Source organism: Chaetomium fimeti (assembly GCF_033439085.1).
Source record: "Chaetomium fimeti strain CBS 168.71 chromosome Unknown B0H64scaffold_4, whole genome shotgun sequence".
Taxonomy (NCBI): Eukaryota; Fungi; Ascomycota; class Sordariomycetes; order Sordariales; family Chaetomiaceae; genus Chaetomium; species Chaetomium fimeti.
Genome location: NW_026944332.1, coordinates 4,558,442 through 4,578,284, shown reverse-complemented (window position 1 = coordinate 4,578,284; position 19,843 = coordinate 4,558,442). Strand labels below are relative to the sequence as shown.

Genomic DNA, 19,843 nt, shown 5'->3' with positions numbered 1-19,843 from the left:
TCGTCATCAAGCAAGTTTATTGGTTTCTTTGCCCGCAGATACGAGCGTGTCCCGTTGTCGACTTCTCCTCGCCTAAGCCCAATACTGTGCAATTCAACCGAATCGCCCCCAAATCGGAACCGGGCTCCAACCCGCAGATCTGCAGTCTCTGTACCACTCACGCTTGCAGCTGTCAGCCGAGCCGAGTCTAACTATCTGTCCGGTCCTCGCTGCACTGCCAACGGGAACTTGCAAACCCGAGCTCGGCCGGCCGGTGCAACCCAAGTTTTGCAGGGACATCGACCACTTATACACACCAGCATGGCCGCCAACTCGGACCGAACTCCCCTGGTGTCACATTCAGAACCACCCGCACAAATAAATGTTTCCGGAGAACTGCCATTCTTGAAACTATCAGAGCAGGCTAGAAGAGAACATACCGAAGACAGCGCGGTCAAGCAGCCAATGCTTCCTACTACGAGTACGCCAATGCCACCGGGGCAACCAGACCCGGAGAAAGGCCCAGAGCCGGAGAAGGGCCCGGATGGTCCCCCGCCTCCATATTCTGCCTTTGTACCATGGCGGCGTCGTTTCATTCTCATCGTCATTACCGTGGCGGGCTTTTTCGGGCCATTGGCAGGCGGCATCTATCTTCCTGCGTTGCCAGTGCTGGAGCATGAGTTCCAAGCCAGCGCAACAGCCATCAACATCACCGTATCGGTGTTTATGCTGACCTTTGCCTTCGGGGTGAGCAATGCCGTCTACCTTGGTCTAGCTCTGCCGTATTGTCTAACAAATCTTGCACTTTAGCCACTATTTTGGTCGAGCTTTGCAGATTGGAAGGGTCGCCGGCCCTTGTATCTGATCTCTATCGCGATTTACATCGGCTCCAACATCCTCCTGGCCGCGGTTCCGGCCAACTATGGCGCACTGGTGTTTCTGCGCATCGTCCAAGCCTTCGGCTCTTCCGCTGTAGTCTCCATGGGGGCGGGATCGGTCGCTGATGTATGTGTTTCCCTGTTCCTCACTTGTCAAAGACCGTATTCTGACACGAGTGAAGACTACGGAACCAAAAGGCCGAGCATTCGCCATGTCCGTCTTCCTTACCGGCCCTCAGTGCGGCCCCATCCTCGGCCCCGTTATCGGTGGTGCTCTGGCAGAGGCAAACTGGAGATGGATCTTCGGCTTTCTTGGTGTGTTACTCCCGACTTTGCTTGCTGCTCCGCTTCTCGGCACTAACATTTTGTGCCAGCCATCTCCGGGTTTGCGCTCTGGCTTGTCATTCTCTTCGCACTACCAGAAACCCTCCGGGCTCGCGTTGGCAACGGCGCTATCTACGAAAACCGAGGCGTCTTCTTTTGGCCACCACAGCTGTCGTCCCCCCTAGCTCCCTCCTGGGCGCGAGGCCCACCACCACCCATCCCGACACTCAAAGGGTACTGGCGCCTCTTCGCATACGCCCCCATCGGTATCGTTACTGTAAACACAGCTCTTCTTTACTCCACCTACTTTGCGATCGCGGTCCAGCTGCCAATAGAACTGGCAGCGCGGTATTACTGGTCGCCCGCCGCTGTTGGGGCGGGTTTTCTCGCTGTTGGTGTCGCTATGATTGTTGGGTCTCTCTGTGGCGGCCGCTTCTCGGATTGGCGCCGCGCGAGGGCCGTAAAGACGGCGCCCGATGGCAAGGTCGACCCAGAATTTCGACTGGCCGATCAGATCTGGGGAGTGTTGGTGTGTGTCGCCGGCTGCGTCATGTATGGGTGGCTGATCCAATTCTCATGCCATCCGGCGGCGGTGCTCTTTGCGACGTTTCTGAGTGCGCATTCCCTAAACTAAGAGGTCATTTAATCCGGAACTGTGCTAACTGTTTGTTTGCTAGCTGGCTTTGGCATGAATTGGGTCTTTGTCACAACCACAGCGTTCCTCACTGAGTGCGTAGCCCAGCAGGCTGCTGGTGCCTTTGCTCTAGGCAATATGCTGCGGAACCCAGGCGCCGCGATAGCAGCGGTAATTATTCCAACCCTAGTGTCTAGAATGGGGAGCGGGTGGTGCTTTACCGGGTTAGCAATCTTGGACCTTGTCTTGGTTGGCTCGGCGGTTATTGGTGAGTGCATTGGTAGAGTGCTCCCTTGAGAAATAAGCTAACTGATTCTCTCGTAGTGTTGCGAGTTAAGTGTCCTGGATGGAGGGCTGCGAGAGCTGCAAAGATGAAGGCAGCTAGTAATAATTCTAAGTAATGTGATAGGAGGAGTAGAGGCCATCATCAAGATATGGTAACCCCTTTCAGCAGGCGGAAATGTTTTGTGACACCTCCTGTGACTGCCATATTATGTGTTATAGTTGACAAGTAAAAGCAAAAGAATAAAAGAAAAGAAAAAGGAAAAAAAAGAGAGATGTACAGCGGTCGGCGTTTGGATGCGGAACTGCGGACCCAATGCTCAAAGCTGAGAATAGCGCCGGGACTGGGGCCTGCTGTTCAGCCGGCCAGCCCTTGAGCCGTCGTTTCCCTGTGGTCCCCGGATTTCGGACCTGCAAACTCAAACGAGTCGGAATTCCGAAGTGCACGTAAGGAAATTTATTTACCGAGTATTGTGGGCCAATGACGCCAAATCATGACGGTAATACACGGCTTCAGGGCGGTATGGACAGAAAAAGAGCTTAGATTCGATGTATTCCTCCATTTTTTGACATGGCTGTTCAAGCTTTGAATTCCTCCTCATCTCGAAGTTTCCAAGTTCTAACCTACAAAGCAAGGGGGGTAAAACTGACAGCTAGGAGGGTTTGCTGGTCCGGGCCGATGTCTTGGTGCGGTTTCCCTACTCGGTCCACGGTCGGGTCAACGCGGGGCCGTAGACTTCCTTAGCCCTGGGCCAGCCTCTTGAGCCCGGCCAAGTCGCCGTTGAAGATCTCCGAGTCGCCGCCATAAGCATACGAATCCGAATTCTGCCAGATGGTCTGATACGGCCAGCCGCCGGGGATCGTGCCGGGGCTGCTGCTGTAGCGGGCCAGCACGAGCGGGTTGGTGTTGACGAAGGCATTGGAGTTGCCCGTGCACGTCGTCCACCACGACGGGTTGGTGTACAGTAGCGGGTAGACGCCCATGCGCGTGTGGTACCGGTCGCTGAAGGACTTAATCCACGCCACCATAGAGCTGGCCGACAGACCCCAGCACTGGCTGGTCGAGCTGGACTCGAGGTCGAGCATGCCGGGCATCGTTCTGCCGTCGCTGGTCCAACCGCCGCCGTGCGCGATGAAGTAGTCGGCCTGCGCCGCGCCCGTGGACTGGCCCGGGTGGGCAAAGTGGTACCCGCCGCGGATGAGGCCGGCGTTGGTGGCGCCCGTGTAGTGGGACGAGAACTTGGGGTCGATGTATGAGGTGCCTTCGGTGGCCTGGCGGGGAGACGGTCAGGCTTCAACGGACTTCGTGTAGGGTAGATAGTGCTCTCTCACCTTGATGATGACGAAGCGGGCACCCGAATTGTATGCGGCAGCGAAGTTCACACTCGACTGGTAGTGGGAGACGTCGAAGCCTTGGACGGCGGCGTTCACCGCGGCCGCGAAGGCGACGCAGGCAGCAAGAGCTGCTTTCATCGTGGTGGTTTGGGATTGGAATTGTCAACGAATGGTGAGCGTTGATGGACTTGAACTCCTCGAATCAGAACGTGTGAGGGGTTTCTCAGCCCTTAAATGCCCCATCACAACAGCACTCCGAGGCTATAACGGGTCATCTTGTTTCTCTCCTCCGCGGGGCTCGCCGCTTTCCCCTTGCGAGACAACTTGACGACGTCGAGACGTGCTGTCGGGCGTACTCCCCAAATAGGAAGGTCATAAATGGGCGTCGGTGTAAGTCGGGGTTGCTGCCCGAAATGGCTAGCCTTACTGCAAATCTTTTGCCTTTCTTGTCTCGACACACCTGAACTCGAGCTGTCCGCCTCCGCCGGGGTCACAAAGCCTAATCGACGGGGGTAGCTGGCGTTACAGGAAAGAGGGCCAAAATGGGTGTGAGATTGGGTAATCTATTGTACCGCCATCGCTATTATCTCTCTCCACCGCCTCCCTAGGGATTGTTGCGACCGAGGGTTGTGAAGAGAGGCATTCTCCTCTAGGAGTAAGGTGACGCGGAAGTTGGGGTTCGACGTAAGTGGCTTGCCGGTGGCGAATAACCCTGGCTAACCCCCTGTTCGTATACCAGCCTGATCCTAGCGGAGGTGTGCTCTCGATAACGAGGTCTCCCGTCGGGAGATGTTAACCACTCAACCACCCACACGCTTATCGTAGTGTCCTGTCCTTCGGCGTTTTCGGGGGTTTGGGCTGCCCGTGGCCGTCGGGCTTTTTTATGTGAACAGCGCCGTGTTGTTGAGTTTGCTCTACATCTCGTAAATCATCAGCTTCTCGATTTAGCCGGAGACATCCATAATGGTACCCCTCCGCGGCAAATACGCTACGAAGTAATACCTGGTAGTTAATCAGAGTATGAGATCAAACTTGTTATCGAAACGTAGGCACCGAGTGTATGGATGTACTCGATGCACGTGCTGAATTCTCTGGGACATAGACAATCGCGGCGAGAGGCGCACAGCAGACGCCCCACCCACACCAGCTCAGCTACCACCTACCAGGTAGGTATATCTACACGACTACCTGTACATACATACCTAAGATACCTTACCTACCGAGGTAGGTTTAGTGTAGAGAGAGGTACGTAGCAACGCGAATTCGCCCCACGTCTCTCCTACCCAGTCTAGATCTTATATTTAGCTCTACAAATAAAACAGCGGAGAGGACTTTTCCTTTAACCATTTCCTATACCGAGCGCCTTCTGCACGTTGGTAGTGTCTGTTTCCCGAGCTGTTTTCGAGCGGGATGATTACCCCGACGTATCCCTGCTACAGAGCGGCAAATGGCTCGTTCTCAGCTGAGACGCTCTTCTTCAGGCAACGATAGACGGGTTTCAACTTCCGGTCTATCCGCTGCCGCCACACTGCCAACAGCATCCAGAGCCTGCCGCAGAGTCACATAATGGATCTCGAAATGAGCCCCGTTGTCGAAGGCAACGAGTACATAGTGCCCATAGGGTTCAACCTTACCCACGACCTAGGCGAGTTTTTAAACTGGCACTACGAGCATGTCTCGGGCGTCGGGTTTGCCGGGCCAGATGGGCGTCGCGTCTGATCGCCTGCCTATCAACTTGTATCTCTCGCCCACCCTCCCCTCCGCCCCCTCCCCGCATTAAACGGGAAGGTCCCTACCTTGCTTTTGCCAACGGAACATGGCTGATACCGTGTGTGTTCTGAGGACCCTCATGTTTCATAGTACTCCAACTAAGCGGCGTGATGCGCTGCTCTATTCACAGCATGCTGGGTGTAGGTTGAGTTAGTGGCGTCACTGCTGTTGTTGGCGCTGATAGCATGCAGCAGCACGGAAGTGTGGATGGTTTTCCGGGGTGGTATGGAATAAGCCTTCTCTGGTCACTTGTCGGTTCGTGGAGGAAAACAACTACCATTTGCCATCCATTCATGCATGCATGAAAGACTCGACCTCGGGGTAACAGGGATGGATGGATCAGGCCCCATCACTATTTCCCGAGTCAAAAGGACGCAGGGGAACAACGCCTCCTCGTTGCTAGAACCTACTATAGCAACAGTTCGCTCTTGGCAATCCAGTGTACCATAACCCCCTTGCAACGAACTCGGGCCGGCCGCTTGGATCGCCGAGGACCTGTTAGAGAGTGCCCTAAGTTTGTGTGGGTGAGGGGTCTTGTGTCTCAATGGGACATGGAAAGCTCAATATAAAGGACTAGATGAAAGGCTAGGGCGGATAGGTATATTCATGTATAGAAGACAGGGCTTGTAAAACCGTCGCTACGTAATGGTAGCCCTGGGAACAGATGGACAGGCCGAGCCAGCTGTCAGTGTCAGAGAAGATGTCCTCGTTGAGTCGTAAATAAAGTTGGGACCCAGCCGGAAGTGTCACCCTGACAGAAGCTTTGAGGTATAAAGGACGATAGAAAAGGCTACCCGCAATGCTAATGTTTTGGGGGTCTGTTAACGGCATAGCCTGCGCTCCTATACACATGCTGGCGTTATTACAGCCCGCTGACTCTACATTTATAAATGACCGAACGAAGAATTGCATACAGGAATGGAACTATGGCAACTCTGTAACTAGGCCACGTCAAGAGAACTTGACCTTCTTGGCCGCAGAGTCGATGATATACCTCTTTCCCTTGGCTTCAGTCAAACCGTAAACCCGGCCATTCCTCCGCTTATCGTAGCTCAGATCCTCCGGGCTCTGCGGGAAGAAGCCGGCATTCTTATGGGCAGCCTTGCCCGGTACCCAACCCCACATGTCGCCCTTACTCTTGCCGTTGCTCCGTGAGATGTATACCTTTCCATTCGCCGACACGGCGCCCTGCATACGCTCGATACCAACGCAGTAGGCCCATGTTGCCTTGGCCGTCTTGCCGCTCATCTTGAGGCGACCGGTCGATTCGTCGAGGGCGTACTTGGTCATGCGCACTGGCACCGTTGTGTTGGGCTGGTACTCGCCCACAAGAATCGTGTGCTGCTCTTGAGTGCGGTCCAATGCCATGTAGGAAAAGCGGAAGGGGAAGGACGAGGACCATTTGTACCATCTAACCACATTCGTCAGCAGTATTCGGTAAGAACGGATAGGGGATCCCTGACCTGATTTGGGGAATAACATATTTGTATCCCGCCGCCGAGTACTTGCTTCCAGTCTTGCCCACGGCGTCACCAGACCCGACCTCCCAGATGTTCGCCATATCGAAAACACGAATGCCGTTCCTGGTATCTACCACCCACAACTTGTCACCATACCACATGATGCCACCCGCGTGAATAGGGACCTCGCGGAAGTTATCGGCTGCGTGAGGATAGACAAGAAGGGCGTGGCGGTACTTGTCGTTGGCTCGGTCAACAAAAGTCACCCGCACGCTCTTGTCGTCCTTGCGATGCCAGCTGACGATCCAGCCATCCTTCCCACCGACAGTACCACCCTCGTTGGCATCAGCGGTGGAAGAGATACCCTGCGGCACCCACTTTTCCGTGTCCATGTCGTTGAAGCCCGTCCTTTTCTCCCAGAGCTTGCGGCCTGCGCTGTCGGTCGTCATCTTGTGGTTGCCATCCTTGAAGACGTCGGCAACGGAAACCTTCTTCAGCTTCTTGGACAGCGATGCCACGTTCGGGTTATCCGGCTGCTCAACGAGGACAAAGTCGGAGCCGGTGCGCGACTTGTCCGCGGTGTTGCAGTTGGTGGGGCTCAGAGCTAAAGAGCTCGGTACTAAGAGCGCCGCGGCCGCGGCAAAGATAATGGAGGGAAGTTTCATTTCGTGGAATGGGTTGCGGCACGAAATTTGATGAAATGCCGAGTGGTTCTGGAGCGTTAATAGCTTGACGCAAGAAACAAGGGCAGGTTTGCCATCTTCAAATACCTGGACTTTGGGTCCTGACCCTTTTCGTTCTCGGTCAACTCATGGGTCTATGGTAAGACCGGATAGTTGAAGCGACGAGGTTCACCTCAATAAGATTTGAGGATGTGACAGAGACAAACCATAAATGCGAAGGGCTGCTCCACTGAGGATCTTGCCGTGGGAGCTCGTTCAGTTTGTTGCCAAAAGAGGCAGCTCGTTGCAGGGTAAGGCGTGTCAGAGCTAGTCGCAAAGCCGGTAACCTCGGCATTGTTGGCGAGCCTTTCGACCGCAACGGGGCAAAGCTGACCCGATCAACGGGACGCTAGTCTCGGCGAAGGAGACGTGTGCTCGTCCCAGACTTAGTAGTTCAGAAGGTCGCAGGCCAGAACTTAGCCAACTAAATCAACAGAATATTCGAGTTGAGGTCCCTTTCCTAGATGTGATAATCTCCGACCAACCAGCAATGCCGAGAACGATTTCTTTGTTGTTCTGTGGTGTATCTATATGTGGATTGAACAACGACAACTCGGCCCAGAATAGTTATCCCTACCTCATTTTAGCAACCACACATCTCCACGCAAGGACAAGGGGCCCCGGTCCAAAGACCAAACACCCCTTGGCAAAGAGAGATGGGACAACCTAAAATGAGACTTGAAAATGGCCATGACGAAGGGTAATTTGCGTTGGGGGGGAACTTCGCGACGATAAACAAGCGCGGGTTTTGAGCCTGTCCAAGACACACGCAAGAATACCGCTATTGTTAAGAGACCCCAGTAGCAAGGCTACTCGAAGCAAGACCACGGATGTCTGGGCACCTCCTGGACAAAAAAAGCCGAACTCCAAGCGCAAAATGTCGACAATGGAAACTTGGAGTCCTCGACTGTAGGAACAGAACAAAGCTATCCTGAAACCCAAAGAGACAGTATTTACTCCATTTACTTTTATTTTGGCCCCATCTTTTATTTGATTTATTTTTCTCGATTTCTTTCTCTGTTTTGTTCTTTTTGCTTGATTTCTAGCTTTCCTTTCTTTCCAGTTCGTCTTTTTTTGGCCAGAGTGTGCTGGGGAAGCAAGGACAAGCGGAAAAGACTACAAGAACATATAAATGGGGAAACAAAGCTTCCTGTCATCTTGGTCTGAGGTAGGGGTGGCAGCTAAGACACAGCAAGGCGATAGAATAACAAGGTCCAAACACCTCACTGTTGACCACTCGAGATCTCTAGCTTTCCAAGTTGTCACCAACCCGAATGCAAATCCCAATCTATATAACATGGTCCTATACATTCCTTAGTCTAGGTTAAGTATAACATGTACTTCTAGAACTCTGTAATCGTTGTAGTGTTTGGCGCTACCAATATCTTACGTTTATAAGGATGTCGAACAATAATTGTGTTACTTCTATCTTATATCCGTGGTTTTTTGGTTACAATCACTTGTACAATAGCAATTCACTCACACTCTCCAACTCTCATGCTCGACCTCATCCTCAACAACTCTATTGACTTAGCGACCCAACACTCAACCTCTTATCCGTCCTACTCATCCACCCACAACACAAACTTAGTGATGGGTGTCTCAGATCTTCATCAGGACAACGACCATCTGGCAGGTCCGCGTCCTTTTCCCCGGCAAAGAGCTGCCGATGTCTCTCACCTTCTTCGTAGCTCACGTACCGGCCACCTTCCTTGATTGGATTTTCTAGCACAAGCAGCGTTGATCAGCTCCGAGCTCGATAGTTACCATTGGTGCATCTCTCCCGAGCCTTTTGATACTCTCCCGCAGCGGCTCGTCCGGTGTCTGAAGCACGAATGTTGCGGCGAGAGACATGATAACCGCCGCTTAGCGCAAAAGCGGAAACTAGACGTCGGTTCAGATGCACATCCTCTAAAGGGAAGACGGAATGGTGCCTCTTTGAAGGTCTAGATAGCACTACCAATGTCTGCAATAAGCCTATCTTCAAGTCCATCGTCCTATTTCTGATATTCTGGTATGTTGTAGAGGTGTTTACGACGTTTTGATACTAGTAGAATCTCCACCACCGCCATAACACGCACCTACGCACCGGCTTGTGTAATTCCCAGGGGTCCTTCATTAATGAACCGGTCTATACCTAGCGGGCGTTACCAAAGAGCTCCGACACCCCGTGGAGGTGACGTGGAAGGGGTCGGCGCCTCAAGACAGCCGCCATCGAGCACGACGACGTAGAGATGCTGGTGTACTTGAGCGTCGTGGCGATACGGTAAGAGCTCATTGCGGGGAAGCCGGGCCGCTTTCTCTATTGACTAGGTACCCTAATCTTCTGTTTAGTGGCATTAATGAATGGCCCGCGTGCTAATCCCTGAAAGGGCGAACAAGAACCCCCAACATCTAGGTACATCGAATGTTCTGAAACGGTCTCGCATTATTCCCGTTGAACCACACTAAAGGCAAAGCAGGGTTGACGTGACTCGGAGAGTCATGCCCACTTCTGGGCTGCCCGGTCTAGAAGGCGTCTGGTCCCACACCATCGGCCTAGACTTGCTTGCCAAGTCAGACCCACAAGGCAACCCTTGTGGTTTCCATGGAAAGAGATAGCAGGTGTGCTCTGGAGGACAAACGGGCAGGTCGCGGAATCGGAAGGTGAAGCAGCGGTGCGCGCGAGTGGCTCCAGTATTGTCGTCATGCCTACCTCTAGACCCCTACTCGGGTGAACAGTGCGAGACGGAGCCTCGCCACCCCCTCAGGTTCGAAGGAGATAACATTTTGCCTGTATGCCGTTGGATCCCATCACTTTCACAACTTAGGCAGCCTTGGCTGAGACCTTTTGTGGCGGACACATTGCCCGTTGCATGTCACGGCCCCGGTTTATAACCTACCTAACCAACCCTTCCCCGAGAGTAGCCTGAGCGCCCCTGGAGGCCAGACACGATCGAGCAACGAAGGATGTACCCACGCAACACGCCGTTACCCGAGAATGTCAAAACCCCTCGACATCGAAGAGCCCTACCCGGGCTGGGCTCAAGAGAATAATGGACCGTTACTGCTGGGCGTCATGGGGGCCATGACTGGCCTGACCATTGTGTTTGTGGTCGGAAGAATATACAGCCGCATGATATCATTAGGCAGGCTTGGGTTTGACGACTACATTCTCATCATCTCTGTCGTGAGTTCTAACCTCCCGGAGCCTGGTTCCGGTTCACGGTCCGCAAGTTGGCGCTGACCCGGCCTTTTTCCTAGCTATTAAGTCTTTTGTACGTCGCCCTCACCGCAGTCGCCGTATCATATGGATTGGGTAGGCATACGGATACACTAGCGCCCGAGGACACCCGACGCATCGTTTACTATACCGCCATCTCCTTCATGCCCGGGATAGCATCCTTCGCGCTACCAAAGTTCGCGGTGGTGATTCTGCTTGCAAAAGTCCTCGACCCCGGTCGAACGCATAGAGTGATCATGTGGATCATCTCGATTCTCTACCTTTTGCTGACAATCGGCATGCTCGTTATCAACATTGCTCAATGCCAGCCAGTCCAAGCGCAGTGGGGCGCTGTAGAGGGTACATGCTGGAACTGGCACGTCATCCTCTCATATGCCCTCAGTTTGGGTATCTCCTCCGTCCTCGTGGACTTCTACCTCGCTGCTTACCCAACCATTGTGCTGTTCCGGCTACAGACCAACTGGAAGAAGAAGCTGGCCTTATCGTCCTCGCTGGGTTTCGGTTACTGGTAAGCGGGTTCCGGGGAGGTCGGGCTGTTGCTAGTTTGCTAATCGAGTGGATAGCGCCGGAGCTATTGCATCCTACAAGTGTTACACTTTAGCTATCTTTCCCGCCCGAGAGGATTATACGTGGACTGCCGACGACCTCGTCCTCTGGACAAAGTGAGTATCTCTCGAATCCTAAATACACTAGCCGTCCTAACCCGCCCATTTCCCCAGTATCGAGGCCGACTGCGTCCTCATTGGGGCCTGCATACCCTGCCTCTTTCCGCTCGTCAAGAAGGTTTTCGGTGCGTCGGCACTCAGTGGTGGAACGCCGATGTACGGAAACCAAAAGCAATGGGACCCAAACGGCACCATTATTACCATTGGATCGTCTCCCAAAAAACAGAGACGCCCCGTGAGAACTTGGGGCTTCTCACAGCTCGATACTCTGAGCGACGGGAACAAGGACATTGTTTTGGAGGAGCGCGCACTCCATACTAGCACTACGGAGCTCCGGATAGATGAGACGACCCAGACGGTTTCTCAGGAGGGACAGCAGGAGCGAGAGGGATCCCAACTCCAAGCGCAAAGACCATTCCGCCAGCGATGGCAGGAAGTGAGGATACATAGACCGTAGGGGCTGAAGACGAAATCCAAAGCGATGATATTCACCCGTTCGGCTCGAATGGCCGGGGGATAGCATTCCTCCGCATCCTACGAAGTAGCCTGCGACTTGACGACCTTGCGCAAGCCCTCATACACCATTTGGAGGGAACTCAGTGAACTAAATACGCGTTGCCTGTGATCATGCCATCGTCAAATCCAGGGGTTCGGCCATTGCACGTGGGCTTTTTGCCCTCCCACGTGTCGATCCTCAGTCGATCATTGACTGTCGGCGGAGATTGGCAGGTTGCAATTTGCCCCACGAGACTGGGTGACCAACGAGGGAACCGGTCCCGAAAGCGGAAGGTAAACAGGGCATGTGAATCCCAGAGCCAAGAAACGTCCAAGCCGCGTCGAGCGCGTTGAGAGACCCAGTGTTTGTTTAGGCAGGCCGGGATCTGGTTCACGGAGAAAGGAGAGAAAAGTGGAAGAAATGGAGAGGGAGAAGAAGAGAACGTCAGGAACAAGGGAGTCAGATATAACGCCCCATATACCGAAGTTTGGAATGGTTAATAACTCGGTATTCGTAGTCGCCCTTGTTTTCCGTGTCTTTTGCTCGTTTCTGGCTCTCCTCTCGCCAAGGACGCTTATGGAGAGCGAACAAGGGGGGTGCTGTCGGGACCCGCTCCTGCAAGACGACAGTAAGCGGCAAATCCACTCGCGAGATCCGAGACAACGTCGATAGGTATATCAACGGGACCGCCTTTGTGGTTACACCGCAGACGAAAACACTTCTCAAGGTGTCTGGAACCGCTGACAGTGCCACGTCAAGACCCGCTGATCTGCCCACGACATCCCAAGAGTTCCATCCGAGAACTGGCATTTTCACAGCGAAACCGGCCTTCTATCATGGCCATGAGGTTCGTCGTTACGGCTGCCTGCCTTCTCGGCACGGCCTTCGCAGCCCAGGAAGATCGTCTTGTGAGTCAAAGGCTGAGCAAGCGGTTCATCGACGACGCCGGCAACTACAACATCTCATTCTATCACATTAACGATGTGCACGCGCACCTCGACGAATTTTCGTCGTCCGGCACCGATTGCACAAACCCGGCGCGTGGCTGCTTCGGCGGCTATGCGCGCGTCAAGACGGTGCTCAAGGAGACGCGGCCATCACATCCGGATTCTCTCCTGCTCAACGTCGGCGACGAGTTCCAAGGTACCATGTTTTTCTCCTTTTACGGCGGGGAGAAGATCGCCGAGACTCTTAATCAGATTGGCTTCGACGCCATGACACTTGGCAACCACGAGTTTGACCGGGGCGACGACCACCTGGGCGAGTTCCTCGAGAACCTGACTTTCCCCATCGTGAGCGCCAACATCGTCTCGGACCATGCGGTCCTCAACCGCACCATCAAGCCTTTCCACATCTTCCCGCAGTACGACTTGGCCGTCATTGGCGTCACGACCGAGACGACGCCAGGCATTTCCTCGCCTGGCAAGGGTACCAAGTTTAGTGACCCAGTCGCGGCGGTACAAAACACCATCGACCTGATCCGCTCAACCACCAACATCACCCGCCTCGCCGCCATTACCCACATTGGCTACGATGAGGACCAACGCCTAGCGCAGGAGACTACGGGCCTACACTTCATAATGGGCGGACACAGCCACACCCCCCTGGGAGACTTCGACGGTGCCGTCGGACCGTACCCGACCATCGTGGAGAACAAGGACGGCGACGAGGTGTTTATCGTGACCGCCTATCGTTGGGGCGAGTACCTGGGCTACATTGACGTGACTTACGACGCCGAGGGCAAGGTTCTGGCGTACAACGGCGCCCCCATTCATATCACCAACACGACAGCGCAGGATGAGGAGCTCCAAGAGCAGATCGACGAGTGGCGGGGCCCGTTCGAGGAGTATGCAAAGGAGGAGGTCGGTGTTACGAACGTGGTCCTCGACCAGTCAACGTGCCAGCAAAAGGAGTGTTTGCTGGGTGACTTTGTCGCGGAGTGAGTACCATCCCCGAAACAAGGGCTAAAAAGCCATTGGGAGAAACGAACGGATGCTAAAAGCCGCAGCGCCTTGCTCACCTACCGAATCAATGCCACTACCCCGGAAACGGCACCCGCCTTCGCTCTGATCAACGCGGGCGGTATCAGGGCCACTATCGACGAGGGTCCCATCACCCGTGGTGAAGTCCTCACGGCCTTCCCCTTCAGCAATGCCGTGGTAGAAGTAACGCTCTCGGGAGAAAAGCTATGGACTGTCTTGGAGGGCATCATCTCCCGCGTCAACGTGGATAACGGCAAGGCGGTCACGTCATTTCTCCAAGTCTCTCGCGGCATTCGCATCGAATATGCCCCGGTTTCGAAAAACAGCACTAGCAACGTGCTTGTCTCAGTGACCATTGGGGACAAGCCCCTCGACAAGACGGTCGAGTACAAGATCGTCACCGTTGACTTTATCGCTGGCGGCGGAGATAACATGTTCAGCACCCCGTTTGAGAACCTCGTGATTCTGGACACGATGGCCGACGTCCTGGTGAGGCATATCGAGGCCACGTCCCCCGTCGACATCGCGTTGGATGGGCGGTTGACGGCAGTGAGCCGGTGCAAGGCGGCGAAAGCGGCGAGGATGAAGGCACGGAGGGCGAAGAGGGATTAGGGGCAGTTTCATTTCGCTCTGCAACTTCCCCGAGAGCACGATCGCAATGTTATATGTATATAATTCACCTGTACTAGTGCCATAAACCTTTCCTTCCCCGGACCTCAACCCCCATTTCTTCCCCATCTATATCCACCACACTGAACCTCCCATAATTACCCACTCGCTTCACTTTGCAAGAATAATAGCCGTCGCGTTGGCCATCATAACTGGATCATTGAGCAACTGCACGGCAAGGTGCGCCAACCCGCGTGCAACAACCTCCGTCCGGGTATAGCTATACTCAGTCCCAGCAACGTTATGAAAATCTGGTTCATGATTGAATGCGCACTCGCCATCCGGCGCGCAGATACCAAAGTTTGGATGGAAAACAACCTTATCTACGCCGAGGAGCGCATGCGTGGTCCGGTCAACGACGGCGTTTTGAACACACCCGGCATCGCTAGACGCGGGCGCAAAGGTCAATATGGGCCAATCCGTCTGCGAGCCGAAATCAGGCGACGTCATCAGGTCGGTGAAGATGGCGGGGATGAAGGGCGTCACCTCGAGGGCAGGGTAGACAGTGTCGGTGTCGATGGCTTCTGCCTTGTCTCCTATGGCCGCTTGGACGGCATCAAGAACGGAGGTGATATCGTGTGTGTATCGTGAGCGGATGTCAAAGATAATGCCAAGCGCTCCTAGAGTCGTGTTCCCGGGCAGGTAAAACGAGATACCATCCTCGCTAGAAAGTGCGCGGAAGGTTTCAATGGTCAATACAAGTGGCCCTTTGGTGCTCTCCGACGCGTGGCCTCCGGGGCCGATGGCCGTCAAGTTGACGCCACCGTCGGTATCGTATTCCGCCGTGAAGGAGACTTCAGGGTATGTGCTGTCGAGAATGGAGGACACCGTTTGCCGAACCGCCTCAACCGATGAACCGTTGATTCCTAGCGATATCTCGCCTTGCACGACGTTGCACTCAAACATGCCGACCTCCTCGACCGGAACAACGGATGATGATGTTCCCGGCAACCCTCCGGCGGCTAGGTCGCGCACCGCAACAAGCGCCTCATACGCCTTCCGGACCGCCCCACGATGGGTTGTGGCTCTGAAGTCGGAAAACGCGTTGATGCGAGAGTTCATAGGCTGCACCGCGTTGGCATTCGTCGGATGTGCCATGAACCAGATATCCGCATCCTCAAACGCGCTCGCTTTCTGCAGTTGACATTTGCCCGCCCCGTTCTCCTCGTCTGGGGTCCCGATGACCACAACACGCGCGGGGATCTCAAGTTTAATAAGTGCCTCCCGAGCCATGCTCGCGGCTGCCAATGCATTGAGCAGGATTTGGTTATGTCCGCATGCGTGGCCGATACCAACGAGTGCGTCGTACTCGGCCATGAAGCCGATGGCGGGCAACTTCTCGCTAGGCGGGATGGCAGGTGTTCGGAACTCGAACTCGAGCTTCCAAGCTGTCGACATGCCAAAAGCGTGAGGTGTTACCTCCCATTCGCCCGACCGCATCTTGGTGAAGTAGTCGACAACGAGGTCGTGGGCATGGTTCTCATCGAGCCCAATCTCAGGGTTTCTCCAGACGTCCGCTGCAATGTCCCTGAGACCAGGGAAGACATTTGCCGAGATGACCTTCAAAGAAGAGGAGAGGGTCGACACATCAGCGGCTAGGACGAGGCCGCCGATGTATGCTCCGGAAACTAGTGTTAAAAGGAGAGGCGTACGTATCATTGCGGTTGCAGTCAAAAAGGGTTGGCAGGGACTGATCTCCGGCTGTTCCAATAAGTGTCATGACGAACCCTCGGCTTTTATGCTCAAGAGCCAGCCTTTGACTATCCATGCAAAATATTATCCGGAATGCCTTCTTTGCCCCCTGAGTTGTCCGGCATGGGTTGGCAGCATCCCTGCTAGGTCCTCCCTCACCCCGGGGCATCTACATATACCGGTGGGGGAATATGCTGATGTCGGATGATACGCGATACGAACGACACCTGTCGTGATGGCTGCCCGTAGTCAGCACCTGGAACATTTATCCAACCGGAACTGCCGGATTTGTAGTAAACTAGGGCAACGAGCTCCCTCTGACCAGAGGGACATAGGGTCTGGAATTTCGTTTTTCCGTTTCTTCGTTGCATTCGTCTGCCTGGGGCATCCTTGTATTTAGTCAGAGGCTCAAGCCCTCTCAGAGTTTACAGGGTATACAATTCTATTTCTTTTTCCGTACTTATTAAAGTAACTTCTTTTTACAGTAGTTATAACCGCGGCCTTCTAACCAGAAGGCTATACTATATAGGTATATTAATTCTATAGTTATAGGATTTATAATATTAAAGACTATTCTCTAAGCTAATTCCTTCCTTATATAACATTAATATTATAATATATATATATAGTATATAACCTATTATAAGTGTTTAGTAGTATATATAGTTTTAAGGTATATCGCTACTTTAAATAGAGGCTTAATTAGGGAGGAGCTTTACTCTAGGTCTAAACTAGGCTATAGAACCTTCTAACTAGAAGGATAATTTATTAAAAGGATAGATTTAGTTATAAGAGAATTTATAGGGTAGAGGCTATAAGACTTGAAAAATAATAACGAAACCCCTAACAAAGGATTAAGGGTTATTAATCTGGCTGAACTAAGCTCGAAGGAGAAAGGCTCCGCCAACTTATTAATAAAAACAATAATCGGATCTCTCAGAGACTCTTCTAACCAGTAGGTAATTAATATATAAAAAGCGATTAGCCTGTTATAGAGAAGTAAGATAATAGGATCCAGAATAATAATCTTTAGATAATTGATATAATATTTAACTTTTTGTTTACCTCTTTAAAGTAGGTTTAACCTTAGTTTAGCTAACTTTTCTTTATTTAATATAGTTTATTTTAAATGGATTAGTAATAATAATAATTATATTATTTAGTTTAGCTAAGTAAACTTACTAGGGTATTTATAACCTTTTTTGGAATATATATTAGAAAGGATATTATTAGTTTAAGAAAATAGATAATTATTAGAGTAATATAGTTAGAGAGTAAAGATTTAAAAAGAATAGAGGGTTGTAAGCTTAGTATATAGAAAGGAATTAAAATCCTTATTGGAATTTAATAGTATATATCTCGATCGAAATTGGATAAATAGATATTTACTACCTCTATATAATATAAATACCTCTATTAACTAGTTCTCCCTCTAGATAGGTAGTAATCTCAATAGATAGTACTCTAATTTTAATACCGGTCTTTATATAAACTACTATATTAGTTAATCTAGATACTCTAGCCTCTAAGCTTTTAGTAACTAATACTCCTTAAGCCTATTTAATTGATAAGATAGTAGACTAACTTACTAAGATACTCTAGAACCTATTCTCTAGCTAGTTAGATAATAGTCTATCTGGACCTTTTAAGGGGTATAACCCTATACTCTATTTAAAATAATTTAGAAAAGCTTTCTATAAGTATAGTAGGGTAGAAGAATATAATAAGATCCTATACTTCCTATAATAGTATAATAATAACCTCTAAGAGATTATTAACGATTAGGATAAAGATAAGAAAGATATCTAGGTTTATTTCGAGGTAATAGTTAAAGAAAGATAATAGTAGAATAACTCCTATAAGAATGATTCGATTAAGGAGTTTAACCGAGCTATTAAAGGTATCTATAGCTTAGATATTTAGAGTATCTATAACTATTTAGAAAAGATTGAGGTCCTTCTAACTAGAGTATTAAAGAGGAAGAAGGCTTATATAAAGATTAATATTATTAATAAGATCTAGGATAAACTGCCGGATATATTCTAGGCTAGGTATAGACTATATTAGAACTTTAAGGATAATGTTAACTCCTTTAAATGGTCCGAGTTCTATAACTTCCTTTAGAAATACCTATATAACGATATAAATATAGATATTATATTCTATAAACTTAAGCCTAAGTTAGCTAAAGTAAAGTAAGGTAGTATTATTAACTAGTTTACTATAGTTATAAAAAGTTTACCTAGTATAATATTTATACCTACTCCTAATATCTAGATAGGCTCAGACTCTAAATAGGATATTAACGATTTAATAGCTGGTTTAGAGGAATTAAGGATTAATAAATCCTACTTCGAGAAAGGTTATATTAAAGTAATCGAGAAGCTTAGAACTATTAGAACTAGGATCTCCGATATTAAAGTAAAAGAGTTTAAAACCTATATATAAGGTATCTATAGAGGTTAAGGCGGCTATAATAATAGCTATTCTAGAGGTTTAGGGAGAAACAAAGGGAGATTTAAACCTAACTCCAGATCTTAGAACCCTTTAGGCTATTACTATTACGGCCTTACTACCTACTTTATTATTAAATATCTAACTCTTTTTAAAGATATCTATAAAGGATTAGTAGAAAAAGAGGGTTTTAATTAGTTTCTTAGGAGCGGTGGTTATACTAATATATAATAATATCAGGTAGAAGTAGATTAAAATAATATAGAAAAAGCAGCTAACTATAGAGATTAAATATATATTATTTAAGCTTATACTTCTAAATACTCTAATCTAACTAGCTAGGGACTATACTAAGACTAGTATATAGCCTATAGATCGAAGTAGGGGTAGGAGTATAAACCTAATATCAGTCTAATTACCAATACTAAATTTATCTAAGAAGCTAATAAAGTAGCTTAACTATAAGAATCTATCTATACTTTCGTTAACTATATTACTGAAAGTAGTAACCCTATAGCCGGATCTCTTTTTACCTATACTATAGCTAGATTATTAAACTTCTTTATAGACCGAAAATAAAAAGGCTATACTATAGTATAGCAATATATCTAGAATAACCTAGAAGAGCTATATAACGATACCTAATAGTAAGTCTAGATAGAAGAAGCTAGAGTAGTAGAAGAAGTAGAAGTAGAAGAAGTAATTATAATAGTATAAGGAATACCCCTACCGAAATGTCTTTTTTAAGAAGTTAAGAGTGAGGGACCCCTTTACGGTATCTAAGATAGCGATAAGGTCCGAGAAGCCCGGAAGACAATTCTCAAATATCTGTTCGGGCCTTCTTCAGCTAACTAGAGGGTGTAACTATCTTCGGCTATAGGAAAGAAGCCGGTTAAGAAGGAAGTAATATCCGATGAAGTTTAAGAGCTAGATATAGTAGGGTATCTTAAGGAGCTGGTCTATAAATCTTTATAAATTAAATCCTTATTAACTATAGATAACCTCCTAAAGATCTCTCTAGTATACTATAAAGCTTTACTAGCTTATATTTATATAGCCGGCTCATCCTATAAGGTTATTAACTATAAAGGTTCTAATATTCTAGGGTAAGATATAGTCTATATAGTATCTAAGGAAAGTAAGGGACTCCTATAGTCTGTAAGGATAAATATTAATAATTTAGGAAACTATCGGGGTATTAACTAGAAGGGGGAAACTATTCTAGTAATCTTTAGTATTATAACCGATAGCCTATAGTCGGTAGTTTAGGGAGGGTTC

The 19,843-nt window shown here is 50.0% G+C and overlaps 7 protein-coding genes across 7 annotated transcripts; 4 read left to right on the top strand and 3 right to left on the bottom strand.

Annotated features, from left to right (window-relative positions):
• Positions 1–300: 300 nt before the first annotated feature.
• B0H64DRAFT_417924 (major facilitator superfamily domain-containing protein) lies at positions 301–1,815 on the top strand (the record flags this gene model as incomplete). The annotated part of the gene is made up of 4 exons (XM_062805278.1): positions 301–726; positions 790–984; positions 1,040–1,172; positions 1,232–1,815. 4 exons carry the CDS (start codon positions 301–303, stop codon positions 1,813–1,815), a joined length of 1,338 nt encoding a protein of 445 aa, XP_062660089.1.
• Positions 1,816–2,838: 1,023 nt separating this feature from the next.
• B0H64DRAFT_323416 (glycoside hydrolase family 25 protein) lies at positions 2,839–3,570 on the bottom strand (the record flags this gene model as incomplete). Its single annotated transcript, XM_062800609.1, has 2 exons — positions 2,839–3,369; positions 3,430–3,570. 2 exons carry the CDS (start codon positions 3,568–3,570, stop codon positions 2,839–2,841), a joined length of 672 nt encoding a protein of 223 aa, XP_062660088.1.
• A 1,395-nt stretch (positions 3,571–4,965) lies between these two features.
• On the top strand, positions 4,966–5,151 carry B0H64DRAFT_321542 (uncharacterized protein; the record flags this gene model as incomplete). Its single annotated transcript, XM_062800520.1, has 1 exon — positions 4,966–5,151. A coding segment is annotated over one exon (186 nt), but the record flags the coding sequence as incomplete, so codon positions are not given.
• An 845-nt stretch (positions 5,152–5,996) lies between these two features.
• B0H64DRAFT_172654 (uncharacterized protein) lies at positions 5,997–7,605 on the bottom strand. Its single transcript, XM_062798788.1, has 2 exons — positions 6,666–7,605; positions 5,997–6,613 (listed from the first exon to the last, which is right to left on the bottom strand). The coding sequence occupies exons 1-2, from the start codon at positions 7,325–7,327 to the stop codon at positions 6,154–6,156; spliced, it is 1,122 nt and encodes a 373-aa protein (XP_062660086.1). The 5' UTR covers positions 7,328–7,605; the 3' UTR covers positions 5,997–6,153.
• A 2,759-nt stretch (positions 7,606–10,364) lies between these two features.
• Positions 10,365–11,729, top strand: B0H64DRAFT_374643 (uncharacterized protein; the record flags this gene model as incomplete). The annotated part of the gene is made up of 5 exons (XM_062802354.1): positions 10,365–10,553; positions 10,628–10,641; positions 10,687–11,115; positions 11,171–11,269; positions 11,327–11,729. 5 exons carry the CDS (start codon positions 10,365–10,367, stop codon positions 11,727–11,729), a joined length of 1,134 nt encoding a protein of 377 aa, XP_062660085.1.
• A 707-nt stretch (positions 11,730–12,436) lies between these two features.
• B0H64DRAFT_342823 (Metallo-dependent phosphatase-like protein) lies at positions 12,437–14,557 on the top strand. The gene is made up of 2 exons (XM_062801263.1): positions 12,437–13,707; positions 13,777–14,557. Exons 1-2 carry the CDS (start codon positions 12,605–12,607, stop codon positions 14,360–14,362), a joined length of 1,689 nt encoding a protein of 562 aa, XP_062660084.1. The 5' UTR covers positions 12,437–12,604; the 3' UTR covers positions 14,363–14,557.
• On the bottom strand, positions 14,531–16,148 carry B0H64DRAFT_433083 (uncharacterized protein; the record flags this gene model as incomplete). The annotated part of the gene is made up of 2 exons (XM_062806032.1): positions 14,796–16,148; positions 14,531–14,639 (listed from the first exon to the last, which is right to left on the bottom strand). Exons 1-2 carry the CDS (start codon positions 16,076–16,078, stop codon positions 14,531–14,533), a joined length of 1,392 nt encoding a protein of 463 aa, XP_062660083.1. The 5' UTR covers positions 16,079–16,148.
• Positions 16,149–19,843: the final 3,695 nt, after the last annotated feature.

What these genes read in the sequence shown, in the direction of transcription:
- B0H64DRAFT_342823 (XM_062801263.1), top strand. Translation starts at nt 12,605, where the DNA reads ATGGCCATGAGGTTCGTCGTTACGGCTGCCTGCCTTCTCGGCACGGCC. An exon ending in CTGGGTGACTTTGTCGCGGA is followed by an intron (nt 13,708 to 13,776) that starts GTGAGTACCATC and finishes TAAAAGCCGCAG; the next exon opens with CGCCTTGCTCACCTACCGAA.
- B0H64DRAFT_172654 (XM_062798788.1), bottom strand. Translation starts at nt 7,327, where the DNA reads ATGAAACTTCCCTCCATTATCTTTGCCGCGGCCGCGGCGCTCTTAGTA. An exon ending in TATGTTATTCCCCAAATCAG is followed by an intron (nt 6,614 to 6,665) that starts GTCAGGGATCCC and finishes GAATGTGGTTAG; the next exon opens with ATGGTACAAATGGTCCTCGT.